Source organism: Electrophorus electricus, chromosome 10 (assembly GCF_041902795.1).
Source record: "Electrophorus electricus isolate QZ-2024a chromosome 10, ASM4190279v1, whole genome shotgun sequence".
Lineage (NCBI taxonomy): Eukaryota > Metazoa > Chordata > Actinopteri > Gymnotiformes > Gymnotidae > Electrophorus > Electrophorus electricus.
The window spans coordinates 18,420,417-18,447,122 of record NC_137506.1 but is presented as its reverse complement, the minus strand read 5'-3'; the positions used below and the strand labels follow the sequence as shown (position 1 = coordinate 18,447,122).

The following is a 26,706-nucleotide window of genomic DNA, read 5'->3' as shown; positions in this document are numbered from 1 at the left end:
ATGTGTGTGTGAGAAACAGAGTGAGAAAGAGAAATCTGATAGAATGAGGAACCCGCATAACTATGGCGCTGCCATCAAAATCACCTCAGCACGCTTAGCTGGTGCCAGTCTTGAGTCTACACCAGCTGCGGTTGGCACCCAGGTGCATTCCTTCCATGCTGCACTTCCTCTCCACTCAGGTGTTTCCCAGAAGCAATCCAGCACCGTCAGACGCACAAACTCGAAGGAAACCACACACAGCCTTTTCCGCCAACTCCGATCTCCTGCTCTTTTCTCCAGCTCCCTCTCCCCACTGGCAGCATTGCACTACTGTCCCATATGCCATGAGATTAATTAGGAACTTGGACTCATGCTATTAGCACGGCTAGGACAGAATGACAAGCATGACCACAGCTGAATTAGGAAATGGGAGGTTGAACTGGAAGACTTTCAGAGCAAAATCTCAAATGAGACAAGTCAACCGTCTTGGCACCAAGACTAAATGTAAATCTGCACTGGAATAGTCGCCTCAATTCAATGGCTTTCAGCTTAAAACACTGGTTGGAACAATGGTATGCAACTTCCATTGACTGTGTGAAATGGTTCTTTCCTTCTTAGATTTTTAACTGATTAAGACCTTCACAAATTTAGGTCTGTTCTTTGATAAGGCCAGAAAAATGACAAACATCCGGCTTCATGCTGGTGTAGACAATGACTTGAGTCTTTGCCTACACACCGGACAGCCTAGTGTTCTGCAGTAATACCCTTTGAAATCAGCTCATGACTTTCTCAATATTGGCAGGTCATGCACATTCTGAGGAAGTAAAGCATTCAGAACCACCATGCTTATAAGATCAAGGGAGTGCTGATACTTTCATCCTTGTGATCGTGTATATGGTTGACTTAACACCCGAAAAAACAATCAGATGTAAAAAGATTTAGACTATAAAGTAGAGTCATCAAATGCGCAAGGAAGTTATAAATACATAGTATTCTAGATGACAAAAAATGGGTCCTTAGTGTACCCTTCACTATCAAAGTTTCTTTTGTTTGTTTGTTGCTAACGTGAGGGAGAATCGCACACCTTGACACATACGCCATGCACAGAATCCAGACCAACTTCCAGAGAAACCACTGAACTCAAACCACAAAAGCAGCATTCAGGGTTTGCTCCTTACGTTGTCTGGAATGTCTTCAAGCTTGTGATCGCACCAGTGAGCATGCATCCAGCAAGGCCCCAAACTGTCTCTCCTCTTTCCCCTTTGCTGCTGACAGGAAGACAGCGTGCAGAACACTCAGCTCCATCTGAGACTCAGGAATGCTCTTCAGTCGCCTCACAAGGGATCTCTAACCAGACAGGGTAACACAGCCGGGGGATTTCACAAAGACAGATTCACATTGGCATCTAACATGGCTTTACCAGGGCAGTGGTAGCTCAGTGGTTGAGGTACTTGACTTGTAATCAGAAGGTTGCTGGGTCAAGCCCCACCACTGCCAAGGTGCCACTGTTGGTCCCCTGAGCAAGGTCATTAACCCTCAATTGCTAAAGTTGTACGTAGTCATAATTGTTTATCACTTTGGATAAAAGCGTCAGCGAAATGCTGGTACAGAACATTAAAACACTGAAATGATTGCTGTCCCATCAGCCCTTGTTTGTACATTATGTGATAATGCAGAATTATCATATATTCCAAATCTTGGAGCAAATGAAAGCAAAACCACACTAAATTAAATGTGTTAACTGAGATGATGTCAGAACAATGTGGTAATAAGAAGCTAGGATAAGCTTATAAGCAGTTATTCAGCATAATAAATATCTGAGGATGTCTTCTTTGATGGAATCAAAATTACTTTCTTTAGTTCCATTAGCTTGTCTGAACATGATGACAATTACTGTGTGAACACTACAAGGTGCCATTGGAAGCCTATACAAAGTTAGAGAGGCCTGCCAGAATCCTACTCACCCGGATCACTCCATGCTCCAGCTCCGCTGGTAACATGCCATGAGCAGCCACCTGCCGGCGCCCCGTGTGGCCCGAACGCGGCACTAAAAGCAGGTGAACAGGACCAGGGAAACAAAGACGGCCAGTATGTTCTCAGCCGAGTACCTTGGAACCTGTTAATAAATGCTCGCTTTCCACCTACAGTTGACTCTCCAGTGCTCTGGGCAGTATTGTGGGCCAGGAGAGGGGCGAGGTTGGGTGGACGGGGGGACCCAAACCACGGCCCAGCGGCTGGAGCAGTGCAGCGTACCACACTGTAGATACTGTACTACTCTTCTGATTACTCCCAGACCAGCAGCAGCACAAGCGGTGTCCTGTCAGGAGAGCCTCCACAGCTCTCCACAGCAGTGAAAGGGCCAGACTGGCTGAGACTGAGTAAAGAAGCTAATGGAAGAGAAATGAGGCCTTTCACTCACACAGTGTGAACTCAGCATGGCAACAGAGCTGGTAATCTTATCCAAGTTCATTCATTTTTTTAGGCAATTCCAACTGTTCTTTTGTGGGTTACTCCAGTCTCGTGTTGCTAGTGAAAGTTAATCACAGTTCAGCACTCATTAGAATGCATGTAGATTAATTAGTGCTTTAAAAGGAGTTTAAGTAATTGCTACATCCTTCTCATGTGCCGCCTGCCCGAGCAGGTTCAGGTACAGTAAGGTTACAGTTTCTTATCCAGCACCACTGCACAAACCCTACAGCCACAGATCTGCCAGCCTGGCGACAGCCAGCCAGCCTGTTCACCCGCCTTCTCACCTTACCTGCTCGACAGGCAGGAGCAGAGCCAAGCACAACATCTGGCCACAAGCAAGGAGCCCAAGTGCCTTACCTCAGCGACTTCCAAGGAACAATAGTCTTCTCTTTGCCCCAGTCCTCCTTCCCCAGGCTGGGCACATAGTCCTGCCTAACACCCACGTATGTGGGTAAGGTTTCCCAGCAACACCCTCTCAGCCTCCCTCTTGGTCAGCAGTCTGCTGCCCCTGATGGTTATGGTCATAAAGGAAAATAGCCTATCGTGTTGTTGGTCTTGGATGAAAACTTTAGCTTTTAAAAGTAACTAGAGGGCACGTTGCTAAAATATCCTGCAGGGCATTGTGGGCCAATTAGTGGGTGCCTGTGAAAGCATAAGCCTGACTCTTAGCACTTCTGCTGTTCAGATTAGACGTGCCCCTTGCTGTATATAACCAGACACTCTAAAGGCTTTGGAATAAAGCCCAGAGAACTTGTTTCCATGGCATGCTCTTATGCAGTCTAATGCTATATGTGAAACACAGACTGATACTACACTATACAACACAGTAACTATACATGACAAAGTACAAATAAAAGTCAACTAACCTTAGTAAAAGTTCTTCAGACTTATTAAAGACTAAAGGTTACATTATTTCTACACCTCACCACCCACCCCCACAGGGGTACATGATCCAATCACACACCCACTACTCCCCAAAAAAGCGTGTAAAAGGCATAACATTTATAGTTTTGTTTTATTTCCACATCCTGATTTCACAGCAGTATATGAGAGGAGCCACAGAGCTGTGGAACAGGTTAGGATCTTGACAGATGCATTAAAACCCCAGAGCAGCCAGTGAACTACATCTCGCAAGGAACAGAGGGAAAGCACTACCAGATGTTCAGTGTAACTTCACTACCACAGAGTTTCAGCCCAAAGTGTGCTGTATGTAATCAAATTTAGCCACAGTATAAAATCAGACCCCTACCTGTCAATGCATATCATCCATTTTGGGGTCAGATTTGGGAACTGCTATATTAGAATAGTCAAACAATGCCAATCAATTATTTCAGATTCAGTCAAAGATTGTTATTTAAAACCTGGTGAACAATCACTGACTGAATTATCAAAATAAAATCAACAACAAAAGCAACTCCAACAGCAGCAGACAATTTAACTATATATTGGTTTTTATAGGCTGGAAGCGAAAGCAGTTAATTACATGACCATTTAAATAGCTAGTGCGGAATAATAAAAGAGGAAAGTGTGCAGGTGTAAAACGCAACGCCGACTAAACGCTGTCTAAATATAGCGAGGAAGATGTGGTCGGAACGTTTGGACGAAGTTTTTCCCAAGAATGTACGCTGCTCTACAGAGAGGGAACATCGCCCTCTATCTACATTAATAAAAATTGCATATCGCTTGAGTAAACTACTCCAAGCAAATAATCGCCAGTATAGTAAGATATACATTTGAAGACGGTAGCAAAATCCAGAAAACAAAAACCTGATTCAAAAGCCGCGCAAATAAAAAGGCAAATATTTGAAAAGAAAGAGTGGGATGTCAGTTTTTTATAATCAATCTTTTCAGTCAGCCTTAATTTCATTTCTCATAGCAACGGCCGCACAGACGTTGTTCATTAAATGACCATCAGTAGGCCTGTGTCAACTACAGATATTCCCTATGCTAGATACAGAATTTAACCCAAAAACATTTAACGAATTATTATTCAAAGTATTTGGTCCGCAACACCGCAGCGGGTATGCATGTAGAAGCAAACTCTCATCATGTAGATGAAACCTATACACATACACGTTACGATGCGGTTTGACGGTTGTGTTTGTGGTTTGACAAAATATATATATAGAAACGGACTACGTGTATCCGACTTTTAACGGTTAAGATTAAGAAATTGTTGTAATCAAAATGTTATTTTATAGTGCAAGTCACTGAATGACAAACAACTCGATTATGGCTGTGCGTACTGTTGCGAATCCAGAGCGCGTAACGCCTAGCGTAAAGAAGAAACAAACCTCCAAACTTACCACCTAGCTTCATTTTTGAGAGAATTATGTTGCCGAAACGTAATCCCTTTACGTCGTTACGCTGCGAAAGGTTGCGGAGGAAAAGGTAACTGACAGAAAACACAGATCTGCCTCCGTTTCAGGTCGAAGTGTGCACCCAGCGTGTGCGCGTCCCCAGTCCAAACTGATGGTGACTGAGCAGTGCGTGCGGACAAGCGCCCTACTCAACATCAGTCAATCATGAACGCTGGTTACACGCCTACCACTATTCCGCGTTCTTAAAGGCACAGACTAATTATGGTTTGCTATCAACGAGCAGGCGTCATGGTGAGAGACAACATGAAAGAGAAATGGTTTACATTCCCGGGTGAACAGGAACCAAGTGTCTTTATACCAACCCACTTTCCCATAGTTGATAAGATATGAACAAATGTAAACAAACTAACAATACCTACAAAACAATACTAACAATATCTATCACAAGTTAATATTTTAATAGGCATGGCTCAATATAAAAGCCAAGATGACGCAGAAACTCACCTATTAAAACTTGTAGAATAATCTGTAGAATTTTGTGGGGAAAGGCTCAAAGCTGTTTCCACACCACATAATGTGTTTGTACAACTCTCGAAAGATGGGTAGCCGGGGAAATTACGAAATGTTATTAAGCCTGCAATGAGGCCAAAGATTCAGCGGGGAGAAAGGTTATTAACGAAATGAGGAAATTAGAAGAGGCGCTGCCCCGCGATATTTTCTGCCTGTCTGGAAACAGGTAGGAACGTGACAGGAAACAGGAATTAACCTGGTATAAGACTGAGTGAATGCATTACACAGAAAGGGCAAAATTTATATTTGTTCCTGGCAGTGAAATAGCATCCCAAATAGCATAATGAAATTATTAGAAATAGAACCTCATTCACTCCATCCACGTGGGAAATAGGCATTACTGCTACTGTAGATTTCCACTCTTAAAAGATGAACACATTTAATATTGGGTTTGACCATTATTTCTAGACAACAGATTCATATATGACATTTTGGCAGACTCATACACATTTGGTTCCACTTCATGTCACATTAAAAATGTGTGGTTTTATTATCTCACGTCACCATTAGAAGCTGAAAGGGGGTAATAGGAATAGGAAATAATGTTACTTCAGGGATTTGCATGGCATATTTACAAATCTTCCACTTCCTACTTCATACAGTAAGCATAGTGGGACTGAGTTATACTAACTATCAATGTACCCTTTATGCAAAAAATATCACTTAACACTTAGAAGACACTGGCATGTCAAAGCTGTCATTCCACAAGATTAATGACATGATGTCATTTCAGGAGCATGAGTCTTTGTCCAAGAGCATTTACCCAATTTAAACCCAAACGACTCCAAGGCCATAATCCAGAAGGTTACTCCATCATCCTGGAATTAACTTAATGTCAAGGAATGTCCCTCAAACTGCAGAGCCATTACCTCACTTCCATTCCAGCCTTTCTTTCTTCTTCACGTTCTGAACCTTCACCATTAACAGTCATGTTGATTTTGGGGAATTGCACATGCTGCATGATTAGATAGTCACGTCCCAGTGCTGTATGGTCTGCAACGGAATCCACCACAACGGGGCATGCACAGAAAAAAATAAGAAGCTTTTCCATTAGTGAGAATGAGACAGAATGTGTTTTCAAGATTACGCAAACTGGGCCACAGCATGTCAGTCCTACGCCTTCTAGTAGAGTAGAGGATGTCTGTTTTCTAAACCTTACCCAACAGCAGACAATAGTTATCCATGACAACTGAGTGAAGACTAGGAATTCTAGGTCCTGTTTTAATGAGAACCCCCCACCCCACCCCGACATCTCACAAAAGGTTTTCACTGAAGTCCCTAGTTGATACCCGCAGCAAGGCAACACACCACAAAGGAGCACATTTGTGAAGTGACAGTGTGAAAAGATGCGTAGGCTAAAAATTCACAGCAAGTAATACTAAGTGACAAATGATCGAGGAGACTGCAAACAACCTAGAGTGTAGCTGGGTTAATCCTGAGTACGTTTATTCCAACGCAAGGCATTAACTCTACTTTTAAAAGAGTAAAGGGACATATTTTTCAGGACAAAATAGATGTGACTTACATTATATAGCAACACAGTTGAGAATAACATTTCTTCTTGTGTGGACAGACCAAGCAGTCGCATAAATAGCATTTCTGTCTGTGTATTACACTAGGGATGTATAGCATATGAGACCAAGTTATGAGGAATCTCATCATCACCAAGTGATGATGGATCTCACTCTCAGGGAAAATCCCTTGAGCAAAAATGTTTTGACTGGACTGTAACATTTTTATCATTTCAGGCTGTGGGGACTTATAACAGACTGGACCTAAAACTCAAAGTGAACACTGGAGCATTGCCTCCTCATGAAATTTTTTAAGGCTGATGCACCTGTTTTAAAATAATAACAGTATCATTTTATGTTATAGTAAACCTGGAAATAATAAGGGCTAATAAAAAACTTCACTGCCTAACAATGTTAACACACACACATGCACATTATATATATATATATATATATATATATATATATATATATATATATATATATATATATATATATATATTCCTCACTCACCCTCCTGCCCTTCAGTTTCATGGTATCTTAGCTGTTCCCAGGATTGCACTCTTCTTGACTGAGATCTCGGATGTTGTACCTGGTATCTGAGACATTCTCCCAGTTTTGTGGTTATAGCCCCTAGTGTTCCGATTACCTCGGGAATCATAATTGCCTTTACCGCCCACATCTTCTCTATCTCTTCCTTCAGCCCTTGGTGTTTCTTGAGCTTTTTGTGTTCCTTGTTCCTGATGTCACTGTCACTTGTGACTGCCACATCTATCACTACAGCCTTCTTCTGCTATTTGTCCACCACTACTATGACCGGTTGGTTAGTCATTACCATCTTGTCTGTCTGTATCTGGAAATACTACAGGATCTTAGCATGGTCATTTTCCAGCACCTTCGGGGGTATATACCACTTAGACCTTGAAACTTCCAGCCCATACCCAGCACAGTTGTTTTTGTACACTATGCCAGCCAATTGGTTATGGCGTTCCATGTATACCCTGCCTGCTAACAACTTGCGTCCCACTGTTATGTGCTGGATTGTATCTTTGCACAGCCTGCATCTAGGGTCTTGTCTGGTGTGGTAGATACCAGTCATATATATATAATTTTGGATAGCTGTCCTCCAGTTCTGTTATATGGACTTGTGGAAGTTTCCGCTGTCCTTATATCTTTTTACTATCACTTCTTGATCCTCTTTTTACTCTCAGCCAACCACACTTCTCCAGTACGAGTGACATTCCCACATCCTTGTTGTAGCTCCTGGCTAGGTGGATCAGTGAGTCATTTGTCCCATTCTGTCTTTGCCTACAGCTTGATGTATCCATGTACAGTTCTAGGTGCAGTTCCATGCACAGTTTGGCTGATGGTAGTTCCACTCCTGAAAATGTAGCCATTTTATTGATGTAAAAAAATATAGTCTCTATTTATTGATGATCTGGGATTTAAAACTATGCAAAACAGCAGTAGGGACAGTGCATCTACTTGATATATACTATACTTTATGATGAACTGGGCAATGGTCTTTGAGTTGGCTTCTAGTGTTGTCCCTCAGTGTTCCTTGAATTCTGGATGAAGGCACTTATGGTTTATTGACTTTATACAGAGCTAGGCATTCAAGTATCCAGGTTTGTGACATTGAGTCATAAACTTTCTTGTCAATCCAGGCTTGGATTGGTCTGTTTGGTCTTGGAATCCTACTGTACAGTTCCATCAGTCAGTGTATTGTCCTTTGAGCCTCTGGTGTTGTTACCAATCCCCTTCTGAGCAATGCTCATACATACATTTATGTTTATTCAGCATGGTGTCTAATATTCCTGACAGAAACCTCCATGTTGTGGTGCGGCAGGTTACTGGTCTGTAGTTGGATGGTGTTTTTCCTGTGTTGGGAACCTTCATGACCAGTACTGTTCTGCCATCTGTTAGCCAGCTCGGGTGGGAGACAGTTGTTAGCAGCTGGTCCATTTGTTCTGTTAGCATTTAAGTTTTTGACTACTGCTTCATTTATATATCTCTGCAGCCTGGATAGAAGTGATGTTAACTTTTGTTTAGAAGCCTCTCGAGCCTTACTTAGGATCCACGCATTGTATTTCTTCTGCTGCAAGGCACCATCTTTGATCTACATGCCCTTCATGCCCTTATTTTTGGTTTCCAGTCCTTTTTTCGAAGAAAATTCATGTACCTTGTATTTTGTAGCCTAGGGTCTCAAGCATGACTACTGCAGTGGCAAATACCAGTTTGTTTGTTTCAGTTATACTGGTTTTTGGTATTGTACTTATTGATGCATTCATATCTGCTGGCATACTGTCTGATGATAGCTTGCCAATAAGTCAGGGGAGCCTACATCAATGGTCTTAGTGATAATAAATGTCTACAACATGTCCACACATCTATGGTTTGTTCCAGTAGCCCACTTACCATCAAATTGTCCTGGTGCCTCAACAATCAACCCAAGAACTCTGATTGGCATCTGTAGTGATTACTAGTGGGGATCAAACCCTGTAGGGATTACTAGTAGGGATCAAATGTTATGCATGGAGGACAGCTGTCTAAACTATTATAGTATCCACCTGCATGTAAACCATGAGACAGAAATGAGAAGGACAGCAACATCCAAGTACCTCAGTAGGGTAAAACAGGTCCTCAAGAGTCAGTTGAACGAGAACAATAAGATCAAAGCCATAAACACCTATACCCTGCCAGTCATCAGATACCCAGCAGGCACAATAAGTTGGCCAAGACAAGAACTGGAAGCTGCCAAGAGCAGCAAACTCCTCACAATGCATGGGCATGGGGCACTCCACCCAATATCCATCATCTCAGTGCTATATGAAAACCAGAAGGAGGATGGAAAGGGCTTACAAAATGTAAGGTCTACTGTTCAAGGCGAGACATTAAACATCCATGTATACATCCAAGCAATGGAAACACAAAATATGAGCTGATAAGAGAGTTCCTCAAATAGATGGAGATAATCCATCAGATGCCATGGCAGGATAATCCCCTTCATAGAACATACCACCAACACATAGCAGACATACGACATACCAATAGCTGGAAAACGCAGGACTGAAGGATAGCAGAGAGTCATGGCAGAACAACATCAAGCATTAATCACTAGGTCAATCTAAACAGATGTTTGGCATGCCAAAGAAAACCCAACATGCAGACTGTGCGAAGGAGTCTCTCAGGCAATTCAGCACCAGGTAGCAGAATGTAAGATGCTGGCATTATAGAGAGTGAATCACAGACAGTGGTGGTGAAAAGCAAGGCTAAGATTCTCTGGGACCTCATACATATAAAGCCATAATGGACATTGTGATAGTGGACAAGATGCAGAAAAGAGTGGTGGTAATACATGTGGCAGTCCTAAGTGATGCGATCATCCAAAGAAAGGAATATGAGAAGTTGGAAAAGTACTAGGAACTGAAAGAAGAAATAGAGAGAATGTGGAAGGTTAACATCAAGGTTGTCACAGTGGTGATAGGAATACTTGGGGCTGTGACTCCTAAGATGGAGAAGTGGCTCCAATAGGTCCCAGCAATGACAACATCAATCTCAGTTCTAGGAATAGCAACAAAAAAACCCAAACAAACCTGTGTTGCACCCTCAGACTCCTGGGCCTTTGGTAGAAGGACCAAGTGTGAGGACAAAGATATGACCACTCACTGGAAGGCTGAAACAGCTTGTGTTTTAACTGTTCAGAGAATGGATACACCGACCTATAAACTATTGTTAAGACTTCTAAAATTCTTTTAGTGCTGACTTATCCTACAAGTATGGCTTATATTATACTTAAACACGTCAGAATTGTCCAAGATGATGCAGAGACCGTATACCCTTTTAAGGGTCCTCAGCTAATCTCCTACAAATGAGACAAATACATCAAAGACATGCATGTCAAGAGTAAGACAAACAACAATTCAGATAAAAACAGCACGTAGGCACTAATTATGGCAGCACAGTAACACGCTCTGAATACAATAGAGGCTGGGATCTACTACACTAGACAGCACCACAGATGCAGGCTGTGCAAAGATGCCCCAGAGACAATCAAGAATATAGCAGCAGGATAGTAGCAGGCAGAGCGTACATGGAACAAAATGCTAGTAGGCAAGAGCGTACATGGAACAACAAAATCAATTGGCTGGCATAGTATACATAAACAGCTGTGCCTAGTATGGGTTGGAGTTTCTAAGGTCAAAGTGAAGTACACTCCAGAAGGTGGTGGAGAATGACATCCAGATACAGACTGAAAAAATGGTAACCAATCGGATATAGTAGTGATGGACAAACAGCAGAAGAGAGCTGTAGTGATAGATGTAGTAATCTCAACTAAAAGAAACATCAGGAACAGCTCCAGAAATACCAAGGGCTGAAAGAAGGCCTAGAAGAGATGTTGAAGGTGAAGGCAACAGTGGTTCCCATGGTAATCAGAGCGCTAGGAGAATGGCTCCAGCAAATCCCAGGAACAATATCCGAGATCTGTGTGTGTGTGTCATCGCATGTTGGTTGTCGGTTGTTGGTTGTTATACGGCATGAGTGAGGAGTATGATAACGTCAGCCTCAGGTCGGACACAGAGTCCAACCACTCTGGGAATCCATCAATGGAGGTGGAGTAGGGCCTCCATGATGGTCCTTCCTCTGGTTCAGAGACCGGGTCAGCAGACTCCGAAAGCGAGCAGCCTCTGACGCCTAAGGCTCCACCCAAGACACACTGCTCTAGAGCCAGCAGGCTGCCCCATGTGACCTTCAAAGAGGCTTCATCATCACACCTAAGGCACACAGACAGACAAATCATCTGGTGTGCTTCCTGGCTCGTCTGCCTAAAAAATGGAGACGCCATCACCACCCAAGTTGGCGATGGGTGCGCCACCCTGGACCTGTCAGACCTCGACTCAGCTGATGACAGGGGAACTGGAAGCTTCCTTGGACTCTTTCCAAATCCTTTGTGTGGTTCTGTTCGTATACCTATTCTGGTTACCGTACCCATCCCCATCACGATTACAGTGCCAGTCTCTTTCTTTCCCTTAGTGTTTGTTCCAGTTCCTATCAGTGTGCCTGTCCCTGGGTCTGTTATCATCTTGGTCCCCATCGTCCTCCCCACTGTCCTGTCCGTGCTAGCCCATGTCGGTCCGCTGGGTTCTCAGGCGTCGCCATTTGGTGTTGGTCTGGAGGCCATGGCCTGATAAGCTAGGTCTACTGTGTTCATTGGTCCTGTCGCACCTGTCTATAGTTATGTTCATTGTTAGCACACATATTTAAACCCTTGTTTTGTTGTTGTTGGTTGTTGGTGTTTGACCTGATGTTATACTCGCTTCGTTGTGTGGAACATTACCATGAGACTTAGTGTTGCTGTTTGTTGTGTTAGTAAGTAACATAGTGTTGTTTTCCTGTTTGAGTTAGTCATAGTTCGTTAGTTGGAACATATATATATATATATATATATATATGAGAGACCATGATAGTTTGATGTTTTTCCTTTGGAACAATTAAATAACAGGTGTATTAGGTGTCAGCAATCTGGGCTGCTCAGGACCAGAGCTGGACACCCCTGCTCAAGATCCCTGTTGTCCTCTTCACCGCTGGGATCACATGCTGCATGTTGAACAGTGTGATTTCTGCTGACACAGTATTTCATAAATCCAAAAAGTCAAGAAATATTATAGAATTTGAGATTAATGGTTCCCTTAGAAGCACTATACATCATACTAAATGTCAAGGAAAATCCAATGGCTTTGGTACGACATGCAAGCTCTAAAGCTGGCCCTGGGAGCACATTTTGAATCTTTATTTAGACTAATCTTACTTTCATTTCCCTTTGAAAATACAGGTAATTCACAGTTCATTTCACTTTTGTTGTGCTTGTGTGGGCCTTTCAGATTCAGAAGCATTTCATTTAGTGTAATGCTTCTAAGTTTAAGCTTTGTAGGTGTTTCACACGAGTGCTTAAAAAGTTGTGTGAAGGGTATAACACATGACAGAGCTGTCTTGCCCCACCGAAAACCCTGTGCAGGCAGCAATTAAAAGAGAATATGCAAAAGTTTAAATTGTGTCTGGCTAGACCATTTTAAGAAATGTATTTCTTTAATTTGTTGAAGTTATACTTTGATGTTTTTACAAAAAAATATTTTTGATCCTTCATCTATTTTGATGATTTTGGTAAATTTTGATGGACTTATATTATTCCTTTCACCTCACCGTACCTCTTATTTTTAAAATCCACTTCACTCTGTACAGCCCTGTCTGTTTCCCACTATATTTCTCCTCTTCATCTTTCATTCTGAGGGCAGAGAGAGAGAGATAGATAGAGAGAGACAGAGAGAGAAAGGGAGAGCAAGAGACACCACTGACTGTGGGCTTGCAAACCAAAGCAACTCTATTTATACCCAGCAGTTAGGGTGGTTAACACTGGGCTGTGTGCTCCAGGCCCTTTAGACTCCTGACTCAAGCCTGCTTTCCAAAGCCACCCGCTACAGCTGGGTGCCAGGGGGAGTGCCATCCATCCCCGCCCTGCCTTTCTAAATCGGACACTGCTAGCATCAGACTGGCAGCTGGGCTGCTGGGTGAAACGGTCCCACTCCCTCCAAAGCCCACAGATATAAAAGGCGTTCGCTGCATATCATATTCTGGAGCGTTTCCTTTTTAAACTCAAACCTCTGGCCCTGAGTGCTTCAGTTCTCCATCACAAGACTGAGAACATGTGGCCAAAGCAGATGTTTTAAAAACTAATTTTACCAAAGAACAAATGCTTGGTGATGACTGTCTAGGCAAGGTTTGTGACCATAGTCATGAATCAGACCAGGCAAAATACTCTCAGTCTTTTTCCTTTCAAGCTAGTCTTTTGACTATGTGTGCAGTGTTAGAAATTCTTCTACTGAGCACTGAATCAGTAATTTAAAGCTAATACAGTTGGAGAGCTATCTGCAACAAAACACAAAAAGCAGAATACAAGGCAGACAGAGAAGTATTTGTACAGGTGTTTTTCATTGCATTATTGGGAATGAACATGAGAGAGACTGAGCCCTCTGCATGGGAGGGCCTGATATGATGTTCATTACACTGCAGAACCCAGAAGTCCTTCAGTAAAGCATGTCTATATAAGGAAATGGTATGCATCACAAAGTTTTGGCCATGCTTTTGGTGCACATGTCATAGATTGCTTTGGATATAATTCCATAAGTTGATATCAAAATACCATTAAAACACCCAAGAGCTCTTTAAAATGATGAAATATAAAATGCTGAAAATTTCACTCTGGCAAGTTACCAAGAGGGAGTTTGTCAGTCATGTATTATATAAACATTGGAATTACAGTTACAAAGGACTTTGTTTTGGTAAAATTAGTTGTCTGCCTAGTATTGCCCATCTATCCAGTCTTTCCAGTATTGCTTATTTTAGTCTCTCAGCTTGCATGTGCTTTACTTTTCCCCACTTGCCAAAAACAGAGAGATGTCACGTCATTAACTGGGTGCTCTCTAATGTGTGTTTTTATTAATTCACGTCATAATTGACATAATGAGATGCTACCAGACACGATCACAAAATGAGTGTATGTGGATTCCCACATATTCACACTAGTTCACAACTAAACTGGATCTTTCAGTAAGAGTGAATATAGTTCCTCTCTCTCTCTCTCTCTCTCTCTCTCTCTCTCTCTCTCTCTCTCTCTCTCTCTCTCTCTCTCTCTCTCTCTCTCTCTCTCTCTCTCTCTCTCTCTCTCTCTCTCTCTCTCTCTCTCTCTCTCTCTCATAACCCTAGTGGAAGGAGAAAGCACTGATCCCACACCCTGAGTCTAATCCTCAGCAAAGCCCATCCATTTTGCACGCTCTTTTCAAATACCACAATAGCATAACCGCGCAGAGGACGTTACTTGCTCAGTAATGCAGCTCAAGCTCACAGCAATGGTTCTGACTCCCATCTTCTACTTGCTTGTTTTGTTTACTGGGACACAAAGCAGGGTTTTCCTTCTTTGAACATGGGTTAAGGGGAAGGCTGCGGCTTGGATAGACCCAATCACCAATTTCCAGCATACGTCACATGAAAAGCTCTGTCATCATGGTTTAGATGAAAGAGACAGTCCATGCAAGTCACCACCAGGACACAGGCCACCCGCAATTTAAGAGAGGACACCATCTTAAAGAATTAATGACAGGCCACTGCTAAAAAAACCCACTTGGGCAGCAAATGTCATGCATCTAAAATGTGTGTATCCAAGGAATCATTTTCTCCCACTCTTTAATAGAATAATGTTTATAGCACAGCGCAATAGGTTCAGCTCTTTCTCTGGTGGGGTGTGGCGGAGGCCAGCTCAGAGTCATGCTGGATTGATTAGACTAGTACTTCAGAGAATTTCATTTGTCTTCAGTGAAGATATACAATAGATATGCTTTACTGGTAAAGGCCTTGCATGTAAAGGTACATAACATAATTCCAAAAAAAAAAAAAAGATAAAGAAATCATGTCTGAAGTATTTCCTTTATCTAATATAATATTTGTTTGTATGCTTTATTGTCTGTATGCTGGCCTACTGTACTGTACTGTTTTGCTCTCTCTCTTTGCTTATTAATGCAGATTACTGTATGTGGTTCAAAGTTTTCCATCATGCTACAGCAGCAAGAATCAACGTATGCAGTGCCAGTAACAGTTCTAAACAAAAATGCCACATTCGGCCATAGATCTGATTGCAACATTAACAGCGTCAAATTCACTCAGGGCTTTTAATCAGTTACTCTGCAGTTAATCAGACTCTTAGTATACCTGCTCCTTTGGCTGTCCATAACCAGGAGCACTGCATGCAGAACTTGGCAAAGAGAGCTGAACAGACGAGTTTGTTCTTCTCTGTCACTGCCTGAGAGGCCAGAGTTCTCTTTGTTCATTTTAACTGCTTCTTTGGGCATTATCTAGAGTGTACTTATAGTTTACAAGTTAGTCTCATAGCCCACTTTTGATTATGATCACACTAACAAGTGAGTGACTTTAAATATCATGGGTAATGTACATAATATTCTTTCATAAAGTGAGGAATACATGAAATACAAGAATTGTTTCTATGGAAATTAATTTTCTCCAACTGAATGAAAATAGAAAAGTAATTCAGATTACTTAAATTACTACTGGACTTGATGTTTTCAGTCAATTGTTTCTGAAACCTGTTTCAGTTTTCTACTACTGTTTCTGTAGTAGACAACTGCTTCCTCTTGTCTCAACCACATGCATGATAGGAAACAGGTAAAGAAAGAAGAGCCTTCTACTTGATTACTTTTTTCCTTAAAGCAGCTTTATACTTGTAGTGTTGTGTTCATTAGAATAAGCTCTACATAGTGCTGTAAAATGCTGGCACCAGGTGCTTGCTTTATGAAATAACTATTGAACTGACTTCAAACCATTTGACCCACCCAGGTATAAACTAAAACAATATGATTGGATACCTGATAACTGTTATGACAACTTTAGCCTAATGGAGGTAGCATGAAGTACAGGGGGGAAAACCAACTGAACAGAATGTTGTCACCCATATTGTGACAAGTCCTGTCACATGGTATCACTTGTTATCTAGTCCAGTAAGTCTCACATGTAAGCCTGATTGTATCTGCCTGGTTCAGTCATTTCCATTTAAAGTGCACAACCTTGAAGACCTTGGGCATTCCATAGCACTGAATCACAAAGCACATGGAAAGAAAAGATATAAACACCACTGGCACTTTTAGTTGCCTTTTGACCCAAGTGAACATATTTTTGCTTTTTGTAGTAACCTGTAGTAACCTGGTTTATTATTTCCCTCAATATACCAGTGAATTGCTTGATTTGCTCAGGCTTATAACATGGAATAATGTGTCTGTATTGAGAAAATAAATGTGTTTTGTTGGTAAATATGAAGATAAATACAATTTTCATTGCTCTGTTCTCTGTGCTGTGTGCAGCACTCATGGTGTTGCATCATGGATGGACTCTGTGTAACTTTGCACTCCAGTCACTGAATTGCATGGCAGATATTTTTCACTGTGAGCATTGCAACATGGAGGAGGCCGAGAATGTGGAGTAGCATTCTGTTCCACTGGAGTGGCATATCAGACATAAGTGCAATCTAATCCCAGCAAATCCTCTCACATGAATAATATAGACACTGCAATGCTGCCACACAGCTGGAAAGCTGCAAGAGTGCATGATTCATGGAGTGCAATAAAGCTTTTTTTTTTTTTTTTTTTGAAAATGTCAAAATAAGAACAAGTAATACTGCACTTATATGTTTACTGATTACCTTACTGGAGACTAAGTAAAGCAGCACTTGTCTTTATTGATTAGCTTAATCTATTTGTTCCAATATATAAGACTTAACTTTGTCCTGTCCATAGAACAAAACTTGACCTTTACATCTAATCATGGCTGCATCACAGTGCTCCACAACACTGCCCATCTTTTACTATTTGTTATTAACAATGAACATTTATGTGTTGTATAATCACCATGATATAGTTTAGGTTTTTAAGGCTTTATATGAGATAGAGAAAAGTCTGAAACAAAACCTTAAAGGGCCTTTTACAACACACGCACACATGGAGAGAGAGAGAGAGAGAGAGAGAGAGAGAGAGAGAGAGAGAGAGAGAGAGAGAGAGAGAGAGAGAGAGAGAGAGAAAGAAAGAAAGAAAGAAAGAAAGAAAGAAATAGTAATACCTTGAGTTGAAAACAACCTCAATTATACATATATGCATGATAAACACATGGGCAGGGTGATCAGTGTTTACTGCCATTATCTTAACTAAAGCAGCTCCTCATGCAACCAGCTGTAGCTTCTCATCATGCTATTGTTGGAATGCAAGTAACATTCTAGCAAGCAAAACACAATCCAGAGTACTACAGAAAGCATCTGGCTACATTGATGTGTTGTAATAGGGATAAAATATGATTGGTTCTCCAGAAGGAGAAGGGTTTCGCTAATCAATCTATTACTGCCCAGTACTGATAACCTTGCAGCAAAAGAAAACACAACTCAAATAAACTAGTGTTGACATGCTAGTCCCTCATGCATTCCAATGCATTCAGTATATTTACATTTACAGCCATTTCAACCAGACCAGAAAGGATTTGCAATCACCTGCAACAACTACTCATTACACTATTGTTGCATACAAAAGTGTACACTTGGGCTACATTTTATGGTAACAATTTCTTTCCACAGATGTGAGGCAGCTAGTTTCCTTTTGTTTCTTTTATTCTCTTGTCATTAATACTGTAAACATAACCAAATCAGAGAAGTACTGAGTGAACTAAATGCTTAGAGTTGAGATTGTTACTTTGCTTGAGCTTTCTTGTTTTTAGAGGGTTTAACATTTAACACAGTCTACCACAGAAAATATAATAGTGTTAACATATTCAGGACGTTTCAGTTAGACGAAATGGGATGAAGATGTCCTCACCGCCCTTTACTGCTGTTGCTTGCGACGCTTTCTTTTCTATCGCCCTGTAGTCAATGAGGCAATAAAGCTGTTAAAACTCATGGTTTGTTTAGGTAAAATTCGTCTTAGATGTAGGCATATCAATACATGCTAACTGTAAAACAAAACAAAACCAAAAACCAAAACAAACAAACAAACAAAAAAAAACCCAACAACCCCAAAAACTAAACTAACATGTAACGCAACGTAACGTTAAACTTGTAACTTCATCACAGTCAGATCTCTTACCTGCGTTACCGGTTTTTGAACATGTCCAACGGGTAGACGTTACAATAGGAGAGACTACTGTTACATGTAAACCAATCACCTGGCACGTTTTCCTTGCGCCTCCTCACCTAGCAACCAGTACAAACATAGGAAATGCCTTGTTGGACAGGAGACGCAATAGATAGTTACTTCGCAGGGTAGGGGTCTGACTGACTTAAAACATATCGCAACCTGACAAACATTCCGCAACGCTTGCGTGTGAAAATGGTCAGGCAGACCATTCAGATCTTTGCCCGTGTTAAACCGACAAAGAAACCCACCGCGGTGAGTGCTTTGAAATTCTACATGTCCATGCAGCAGCCTAAACCTCAAGGTTCTGTTGTTCAGGGAAGGGAGACATTGAGGCATGGAAAAGGTTGGATGTAGCCTTTGTAGCTAACTAACTACGCGAAACTCTTTACTAACAATAAACGAAGTAGGATAACGATCAGTGGCTAGCTATCTTGCTAACTTGCCCCTAAACGTTGCTGTCTACCTACATTAAAAACTTTAGACCATGCAGCAGTCATGAAGTGTTATGACTGATATTGGCAGGGATGGGGAGCTGGGGGTTGGGCGTTTGTAGCGCTGCTGAATGCTATTAGAGCTTTCTGCGCTTGGAATATTTTGTTTATAATAAAATTTAAAAAAGGCTAATTGTCATAGAATCTATGTCAAATAAAAGGGAGGATGATTATAAAAGAAGAATATATTTTAGGAATTACATCAGCAACAACAGCGTCTCTGGGATCTCTAGTCAGGTAGGCTACTGGTAACCTACATACAAAATCTGCCTTGGGCTAGACCATGACTAGATACGTTTTACTCTTGATCTTCAGCAGATCTCGTTTCAAACCATGACTAGATACGTTTTATTCTTGGTGTGCTCCACCGGGTGTTTATTAAATATGTCACGAACTGAGTCGCTCGTAGTAGCAGGACAAACACAAGATGCACTGCACAGGGTCTGCAGACAGAGGGCCTCTCATCTGTAGGATGCGTGAAAGTGCGGCTTCCAAAGTTCTTCTCTTTCCAGGTATACACGGTGGATAATGAGGAGCACAGCGGAGGCAGCTTGGAATTCGTAATTCCGAGGGATCTAGCAGACGGATTCATCAATAACAAGAGGGAGAGTTACAGATTCAGGTGAACATAAGCCTTCTTTTGTTCTTTTGCACATGCATAATAAATACAAAAGTTTACAGTCTATATCTCACTTTACTTTTTAATCACCATATGTAAATATGTGATTCAGGTCATCATTGTAAATACATACATTACTTATGTTGTGAATTTAGGATCAGTAATAAACAACAACAACAAAAAAAGAAGAAATTCCAGGCCTTGCTATTTAGCTATTGTTTTACAGTGATCTAGGCCCGACATTCATGAACTAGATTAATAGAGCAAGCCAAATGTTTCAGCTGAACACTCTTATGCACACACAGTGGCCAGTGTCAATTTAAAATTCATGGTTGAAGGTGTCATTAATGGACAGTGAGAAAAGCCTGCCAACCACAAGACTGTAGTAGTCTTCTCAAATCCTCTTTGCTCATGGGAAAGAAATAAATAGCACATATGTGGCATAAAGAGCTGATTCCCAAGTCTACTTCATATAGTATCACCATTTTTAAAGGGAGGGCCAGCGTTGTCAATTAAAGAGCTGCAAAATACAGCACATAGGCACTGGTGTTTTGCAAGAGTAAGTTAATCAACCACATATTAATCCACATCACAAATTTGACACTTTGGCCTTTCCAGAATTACTTGATATTAACATTCCTCTTCTGTGCTTGCTAGCAAAAGCCTGAGTAAAAGTAAAATACTTATGTAGAGCTAGGTGACCAAACAGGGGAATTAAACTGTAAAAAGTTGTTTTCGGAAAACCCAGACCAAATAAAAAGGGGTTCTGATTAATTTAATTAGAACTTGATTTAAAAGACACAATTATATAATAAAATGAATAATGAATTAAAAGGATGCAAAATAGCTTAAAATGCATTAAAACAAATTAGATGTAAAAAAATGCTAAACTAAAATACACAGCTGAAGATGTGCTTTGTTGTTTCTTTGTAGGTTCCTAAAGGTTTTTGATCAAGCAACCAATCAAGAGGAGATCTTTGAGACAATTGCAAAGCCTGTAGCTGATAAGTGAGTATGATAACTTCTTCTCTGGTTATTTTCATCATTAAACAGCAATATGACAAATGATGTAGAGTTACTCTGACATTTTGTTGACTTTGTTTGAAATGTTTCTATGGCTACTCCAGCTTGCTGGTAGGATAGTCTTATTGAGGCAGTTAAGTACATTGCAATTAAATTAAATATTTGTTATTAATTAATTAATTAATTAATTAAGGAGAGTGTAATTAAAATATGGCTTTCTCGCAAAACAGTTCAGTGAGCGAGTAACTAGTTGATGATGAGACATTAAGAAAAAGAGAACAAGGTAGCAGTCCAAGCTGCTATTTTGTGCTATAGTGTAGGTACTTAGTGCGGTTAACCATCACCACTTTGTCTAGGTAGGCTAAACCTCCTGCCAGTACTTTGTTTGCATGCTAATCTTAGAACTATTTTAACTAGACCACAAAGGTTTTCCAGCCACTTGCCACTACTACTGTATATAGTTCTAACACTGCATTACTGTACACACTACTACTGTACTGCTTACCCTATTACTGTATTCTCTACTACTGAACACACTACTGCTGTATTCACAAGCATTCTATACACTACTAGTGTACCATATAGCCTACACTACTTTTGTATACAAAAGTATGCACCAAATCTATTGGGCTACATAGTGATAAAACTCTTTATACGCTTGATTCATGTTATTGATGCTGAAGGCAGTATCAGTGTGATAAAGTAGAAGCACTTAAGTGACCTTCCTGTTATCCTTAGATATATTTACTTTGCAATAATGGGCTTTGGTGTAAATGATCCCTCACATAAAGAATTTTGTGACCACCTTGCATTAGTGTGGAAAGAATTTTCTGTGCTGCGCATCCAATAAATCCACACTTATCTGTACCTAAAATCTGAAATAATTGAATGATTATTAGAGAAAATGTAGTGTTATTTAGCTGTCTCCCAGAGTACAATCAGCCAGAACAGGATCTCTGCAATTAAACTGCAGCTGCAACTTCTGCTTTTGAATCAGTTCACAGCATTTCTTCACGTATCGATGTCATCTTTGATAACAATGAAATTTAAAAGGAGCAGTGTAATTTGCAGAATTCACAGTTTTAGTTCAGCATTTTTTTTCTCATTATCTACACACTGGGCAATCATTTTTTCATCCAGGCTATGACCTGCTTTTTAAAAAATGGAGTGTTGCAGTCTATCTAACTGTAATGTGGATAGGGCAGGAGATTGTGAATGGTGATGGTGTCTGGCCTGAACTTGGACCACATGGGTTTCATGGCTCACACAGTGAGCTGAGTTGGTACATGAACATTAATGAAGGAAAGCTGTGATTCTTGGCCTGTCCCCGTCCTCTAACCACTAAATGGAGCACTGGCACCACATGCGTTGCCATACCAGCCAACCATCGGCATTTCACTCTTTTCATCATATTAATAGACTTTGAATTTAGAGTATCTGAGTTTGGAAAAATACTTAAGACTACACTATTATTTGATGATAAACCAATTTTGTTATACTTTGATTCAGTGCCTTGCATGTGAAAGCTAACCAAATGTGAATGGTCTGTAAAAATCCTATATGAATTACATATGCCATACGCTATATTTACATTGTATATGAGTGAACTATATTTACATTGCTGGGTGAACATTATTTGGGTGTGGAACCATTCTCAACTCAACAGAAACACTGCTATGACCATATAAGCTTAGCATTGTTGCTGTAGCTTTTACATGTGACATTGTTACTGATGTTTGATAGTAGCCCATCACCAAAAAATGTCCAACAGTGATCCTAAGGTCAGAAACTGACCAATGTGTTGGGGGGATTGCCAACACAAATTGTGTGTTGTAACAGATGTGCTAACTGCATATTGGTGAAAACATTTTCTTCCATGCAGATTTTCCTCTTAAATATCGTTTGCCTAAATTGTGTTAGCCTTGCCAAAAAAGCAACTCTGCTAACACCAAACCCCAAACCTCTTTACCAGCAACCAAATGCACCATGACAAGCGTGCCATTGAGGAATAAATGCTGCTTCTCAGACTATATTAAAAGAACATCTCTCTTGCATTACTCATAATCTCAATTTGGAGTGTGCTTAAAGCCCCACCCTTGATGTGGGTTGTAAGACCTTTAATTACCATGACGACTCAGGATAGGGACTGAATGGCATGGACTTCTTAGTGACTCACCCATCGATCTTACCAGAACTATTTTTCTTTCTTTCTTTTTTCTTCTAAATAGAGTTCATGGATTTATAAATCCATGAGGAAATTTCCATTAAGAAGGGAGGGACAGGAAAAGGGAACTCAAAGACACTAAAGCTTCATAAGGAATGTGACTGCACAGAGCTTTTGTTGACCATTGCCATTTGTGACTTGAGGGTTGGGTGAAGCTTCCATAAACCCATAACCTTTTGGTCTTTTGACTTAAAAAAGCCAATTGTTTGTTTGTTTTTATTTGTTTGGAACTGATTTAGCAGTAAAACATTTGACTTCATTCCTGTCCCTCTTTGGCAGCTGGAAATGCCTGCAATGAGAGAGTGACAGACAGAGATAAAAATGAGAGATAAGCAGGGGTGTCTGTAGCAGACTGCCCCCAGTCTGATAATTGTCCTCGGTAAGCTCTTGCTCCCTAGGGGAGTTCAGGGCAGTGCCATTCTTTTGGCATTTCCTGTGACTGAAGACCAGTTCCCAAGCTAATTGCCTCCTTATTGCCTTTCTTGCTCCCTTGTTCTCCAGCTGTTTGGCTAATTTAACTTCTTTGTCATAATTTTCCGATGCATGGTATTCATCATTTTTATTTTGCTTTAACTGTGCTCCTACATCATGAGAAATGGGGCATCTCTATCCTAGGAAATCTTCTCAGAATTCAACACTGTAACAGTCTAAAAAGTCAAAAATCCTCTCTTGGTTATTTAGGGCCTACACCAGCTTGCTTCAGTGTTTTATAGGTGAGTCAGGTGATGACCAGGTGTTCCTTAATGTCAATCAGCTCCCTCTGCTTCCTCATGTGCGTTCCTGTTTATTTATTACACTTTGGACTTTCTTGGACTATTCCTGTCTTGACTAATAAATGGTTCCTAAATGAAGACAGGTTCTCTGAATCATCTCAGGATGTTCCACATGTGTCTGGCATTTTTTTCTCTCTGGAATCAAACTATTTCTACTGTTCTTCTTCTTGTACTGAATTCTGCAGTAAAACTGTGCTTAATCCAGGGGGCGCTGCATGGCTCATGACTGCCAGTTCCATCAGTACAGTCACAAAGATCCTTAGTCACTTTAGAAATAATCATGACTTGTTTTGAAAAACAGTAATTTTACATTTGAGCACAATGTCTTGTTTCTGGCAAGGATGTAGTCAAGAACATGGGTTAACATACATAATAAAATCAGTTCAATCTGATAGAAAGCTTTATGAGCCTTTTGTTTCTGGTAAAGCATTTGACTGTACTATATGTTTTCCACTGTACATTTTTGAAAAGAAGAATTATCAGGGCTATGAAATACAGGGTTATTTTAGGAGACAAATGATGTCCATTTGTTGTCACATATTTTTTTTAAACTAGTTTACCCATTATCATGTAAGGGGTTTTCATAACAGTGATGTTATCATCATCTTCCTTCCACTTTTCCTGGTGAGAGTCCCGGTGATAGCAGGCTGAGGAGATCAGCCCAGACTTCACTACCCCCATAGATTCTTCCCCATTTCTGTAGCTTGTGTTCCATAGGAGTAGAGTTTTTGTCCTAGGACTAAGTGGAAAGGTTGAGGGAAGGTTGTATTCTCTAAAATCAGAGTTTTCCTCTATGGGATTGATTAAATGTTTTGTGAATTAACGTTCATGAAAACTACAGTATGTTAGATAAAGGCCCACCATATTTAAAAATAAATGTTAGGCCTACTGTTATTCCCATGATGTGATTCACATGCAGATTAATGTAATATCCTTTGCATAGATCTCCTTAATAATTTGATCCTATATTTTGATCTGTCTGAGTATTTTAATCATTGTAGTGCAGAAAATGGCTGTAATGGTTTTGTTAAACAGTGCATCTTGAAGCTACCCCATAATCAATAAATCAAATGATCAATCGATCAATCAATTGGTTAATTAGGCAGTTAATTAGAAAACACTTTTAAAAGTATTTTTCGCCTAAAGAACCTAAGTGAACGTGTGTTCTTACTTTGATGCGGGAATGAAAAATAACTATTTTCTTGAGGTCTGGGTTTTTACTCAAGGTCTCAGAGTGTCTTACTGATGTATATAGAGCTCTATAGAGCTCTAATCTATGCCCTCTCTATGCCCTCACCTAGTAATGTGATGATTCAGTCAAGTCATACTTCTCCCTTTAGAAATAATGTCCTTATTTCACAAATGTCCATGTTGATCCTGTGATTGTCAGTAATTGAGGTTCCAGGATGAATGCCCAGAGTGATGGAAGTCTGCTGTGTAGCTCCTCCAGGAGCACTGCAAAACATCATAATCACCATAAGTGCCTCTACCAAGTTATATCCAGAACTAAGCACAAGTGCCCATTCTGTAACCATTACACCCTCATACAAACTCACTGATGAGAGATCTGAATGTGTAATATTTTAGTGGTACTGTGTCTGTTTTTTCCTCATATCATGTGAAATGGTCTCAGATGTCAATATGGTGGCAGGCAGTTATCTGGTGTGGTCAGGTCTAAGGAAGGGGTGGGGGACAGGGCTGACTGCTTGTCATTTCTTTGACTCTTCACTGGAGAGCAGTCAAGTTAAGTGCAGTTCAGGTTTCCTGTATGTCACCCGGAATGCATGCCATGGAGCCAAACCCGAAAGTGTTCCGAGCGATCCGGACTCGTTTGGGGCTTCTGCTTACAGTCTGTCTCCATGGCCGTGACCGCCTCAGGAGCCTTCCCTTTCCCTGGGCAATTTGGAATGTCAAGTTTCATTGAGTCAAGGCTTGGAATCACTGATGCTGTCAGTGATATTGGCCAGTGTTTAATGGCCATGTCTTCTTTGATGCTGTCAGGAAACTGTGGAAAAGACATGGCATTTTTGAGAATTAAAACTTTTAGCTCTTTCAGTTTCACACTTCAGGAAGAGTATGTCTGTAAAATAAAAATGCAGTCCTGGTTACGTGGCATACTTCTCATCAGTGTCTTAGCAGGCTACAATGGTACCATTTTTGCGTATGGGCAGACTGGCAGTGGAAAGACCTTCACCATCACCGGCGGTGCTGAGCGCTATAGCGACCGTGGCATCATTCCACGAACGCTGTCCTACCTGTACCAGCACTTCACTCAGGTTAGGAGTCACCTGCACTTCTCTTCTCTCTCACACAAATTCAAACATTTTCCTCACCCTCATGAGTGTTTCATTAGATCTAAATGCCAGTTAATGCCAATTGAATTGGTTATGGGCTCAAATAGCAGCTCTGCAGGCGCAGTGCTGTGTGTTGTAGTCACTGTTGAAATGGTTCCATCCTTGTTAACAGGACAGTAGCATGGTATATACCACGCAAATATCTTACCTGGAGATTTACAATGAGGTGGGATATGACCTTCTGGATCCCCGACACGAAGCGTCCAATCTAGAGGATTTACCGTCAGTATCCCTCTCTGTTTCAGTCAACAGAAATACTGCATATGACACAAACATACATCCCTTTCAAATGTAACATTTTGTGGCAGGTGTAGATCCATGTTACATAAATATTGTTCTACTGAATGTTTTACTGCCTTATCAAAGGAAAACCCCATTTTAGGACGGTGCTTACATATGCCATGCCTATAGATTTCAGAGCAGTGTCCCAGATGATAAGTAATCATTCTGTATGATCACTTTGATATAGATAAGTATCACCGGCTTAAGTGACAGGAGTGGGTCAGGACTTTTCCCTTTCTCGTGCCTGTGGGCTGTGCGTCACTGTGAACTGCTTCTGAATATATCTATCTGCTGCTCCTTCCCCTTTGAGTCCTCCTGCTCTCTCTGGACCAAGCTGCTTCTTTCTTACCTTCTA

At 40.8% G+C, this 26,706-nt stretch overlaps 2 protein-coding genes across 18 annotated transcripts in view; one reads left to right on the top strand and one right to left on the bottom strand.

The window, feature by feature from the left end:
• daam2 (dishevelled associated activator of morphogenesis 2) overlaps positions 1 to 4,940 on the bottom strand; it is a 91,892-nt gene extending 86,952 nt beyond the window's left edge. For 4 of the 12 annotated variants that reach the window (XM_027001449.3, XM_027001453.3, XM_027001451.3 and 1 more), the window contains exon 1: positions 4,755 to 4,937. The gene's annotated coding sequence lies outside the window, so the exon portion shown is untranslated. Of the gene's footprint in view, positions 1 to 4,754 lie in introns of all 12 variants that reach the window. The other 8 variants (XM_081722293.1, XM_081722299.1, XM_081722298.1 and 5 more) reach the window with 3 other exon arrangements.
• Positions 4,941 to 18,669: 13,729 nt separating this feature from the next.
• kif6 (kinesin family member 6) overlaps positions 18,670 to 26,706 on the top strand; it is a 62,970-nt gene continuing 54,933 nt past the window's right edge. For 2 of the 6 annotated variants that reach the window (XM_035532572.2, XM_027001456.3), the window contains exons 1-5: positions 19,121 to 19,313; positions 19,589 to 19,698; positions 20,629 to 20,703; positions 25,844 to 25,991; positions 26,182 to 26,291. In XM_035532572.2, the coding sequence (XP_035388465.1) occupies positions 19,224 to 19,313; positions 19,589 to 19,698; positions 20,629 to 20,703; positions 25,844 to 25,991; positions 26,182 to 26,291 (533 nt within the window). In that variant the 5' untranslated portion in view covers positions 19,121 to 19,223. Of the gene's footprint in view, positions 18,838 to 19,119; positions 19,314 to 19,588; positions 19,699 to 20,628; positions 20,704 to 25,843; positions 25,992 to 26,181; positions 26,292 to 26,706 lie in introns of those variants that run through there. The other 4 variants (XM_027001457.3, XM_081721066.1, XM_027001459.3 and 1 more) reach the window with 4 other exon arrangements.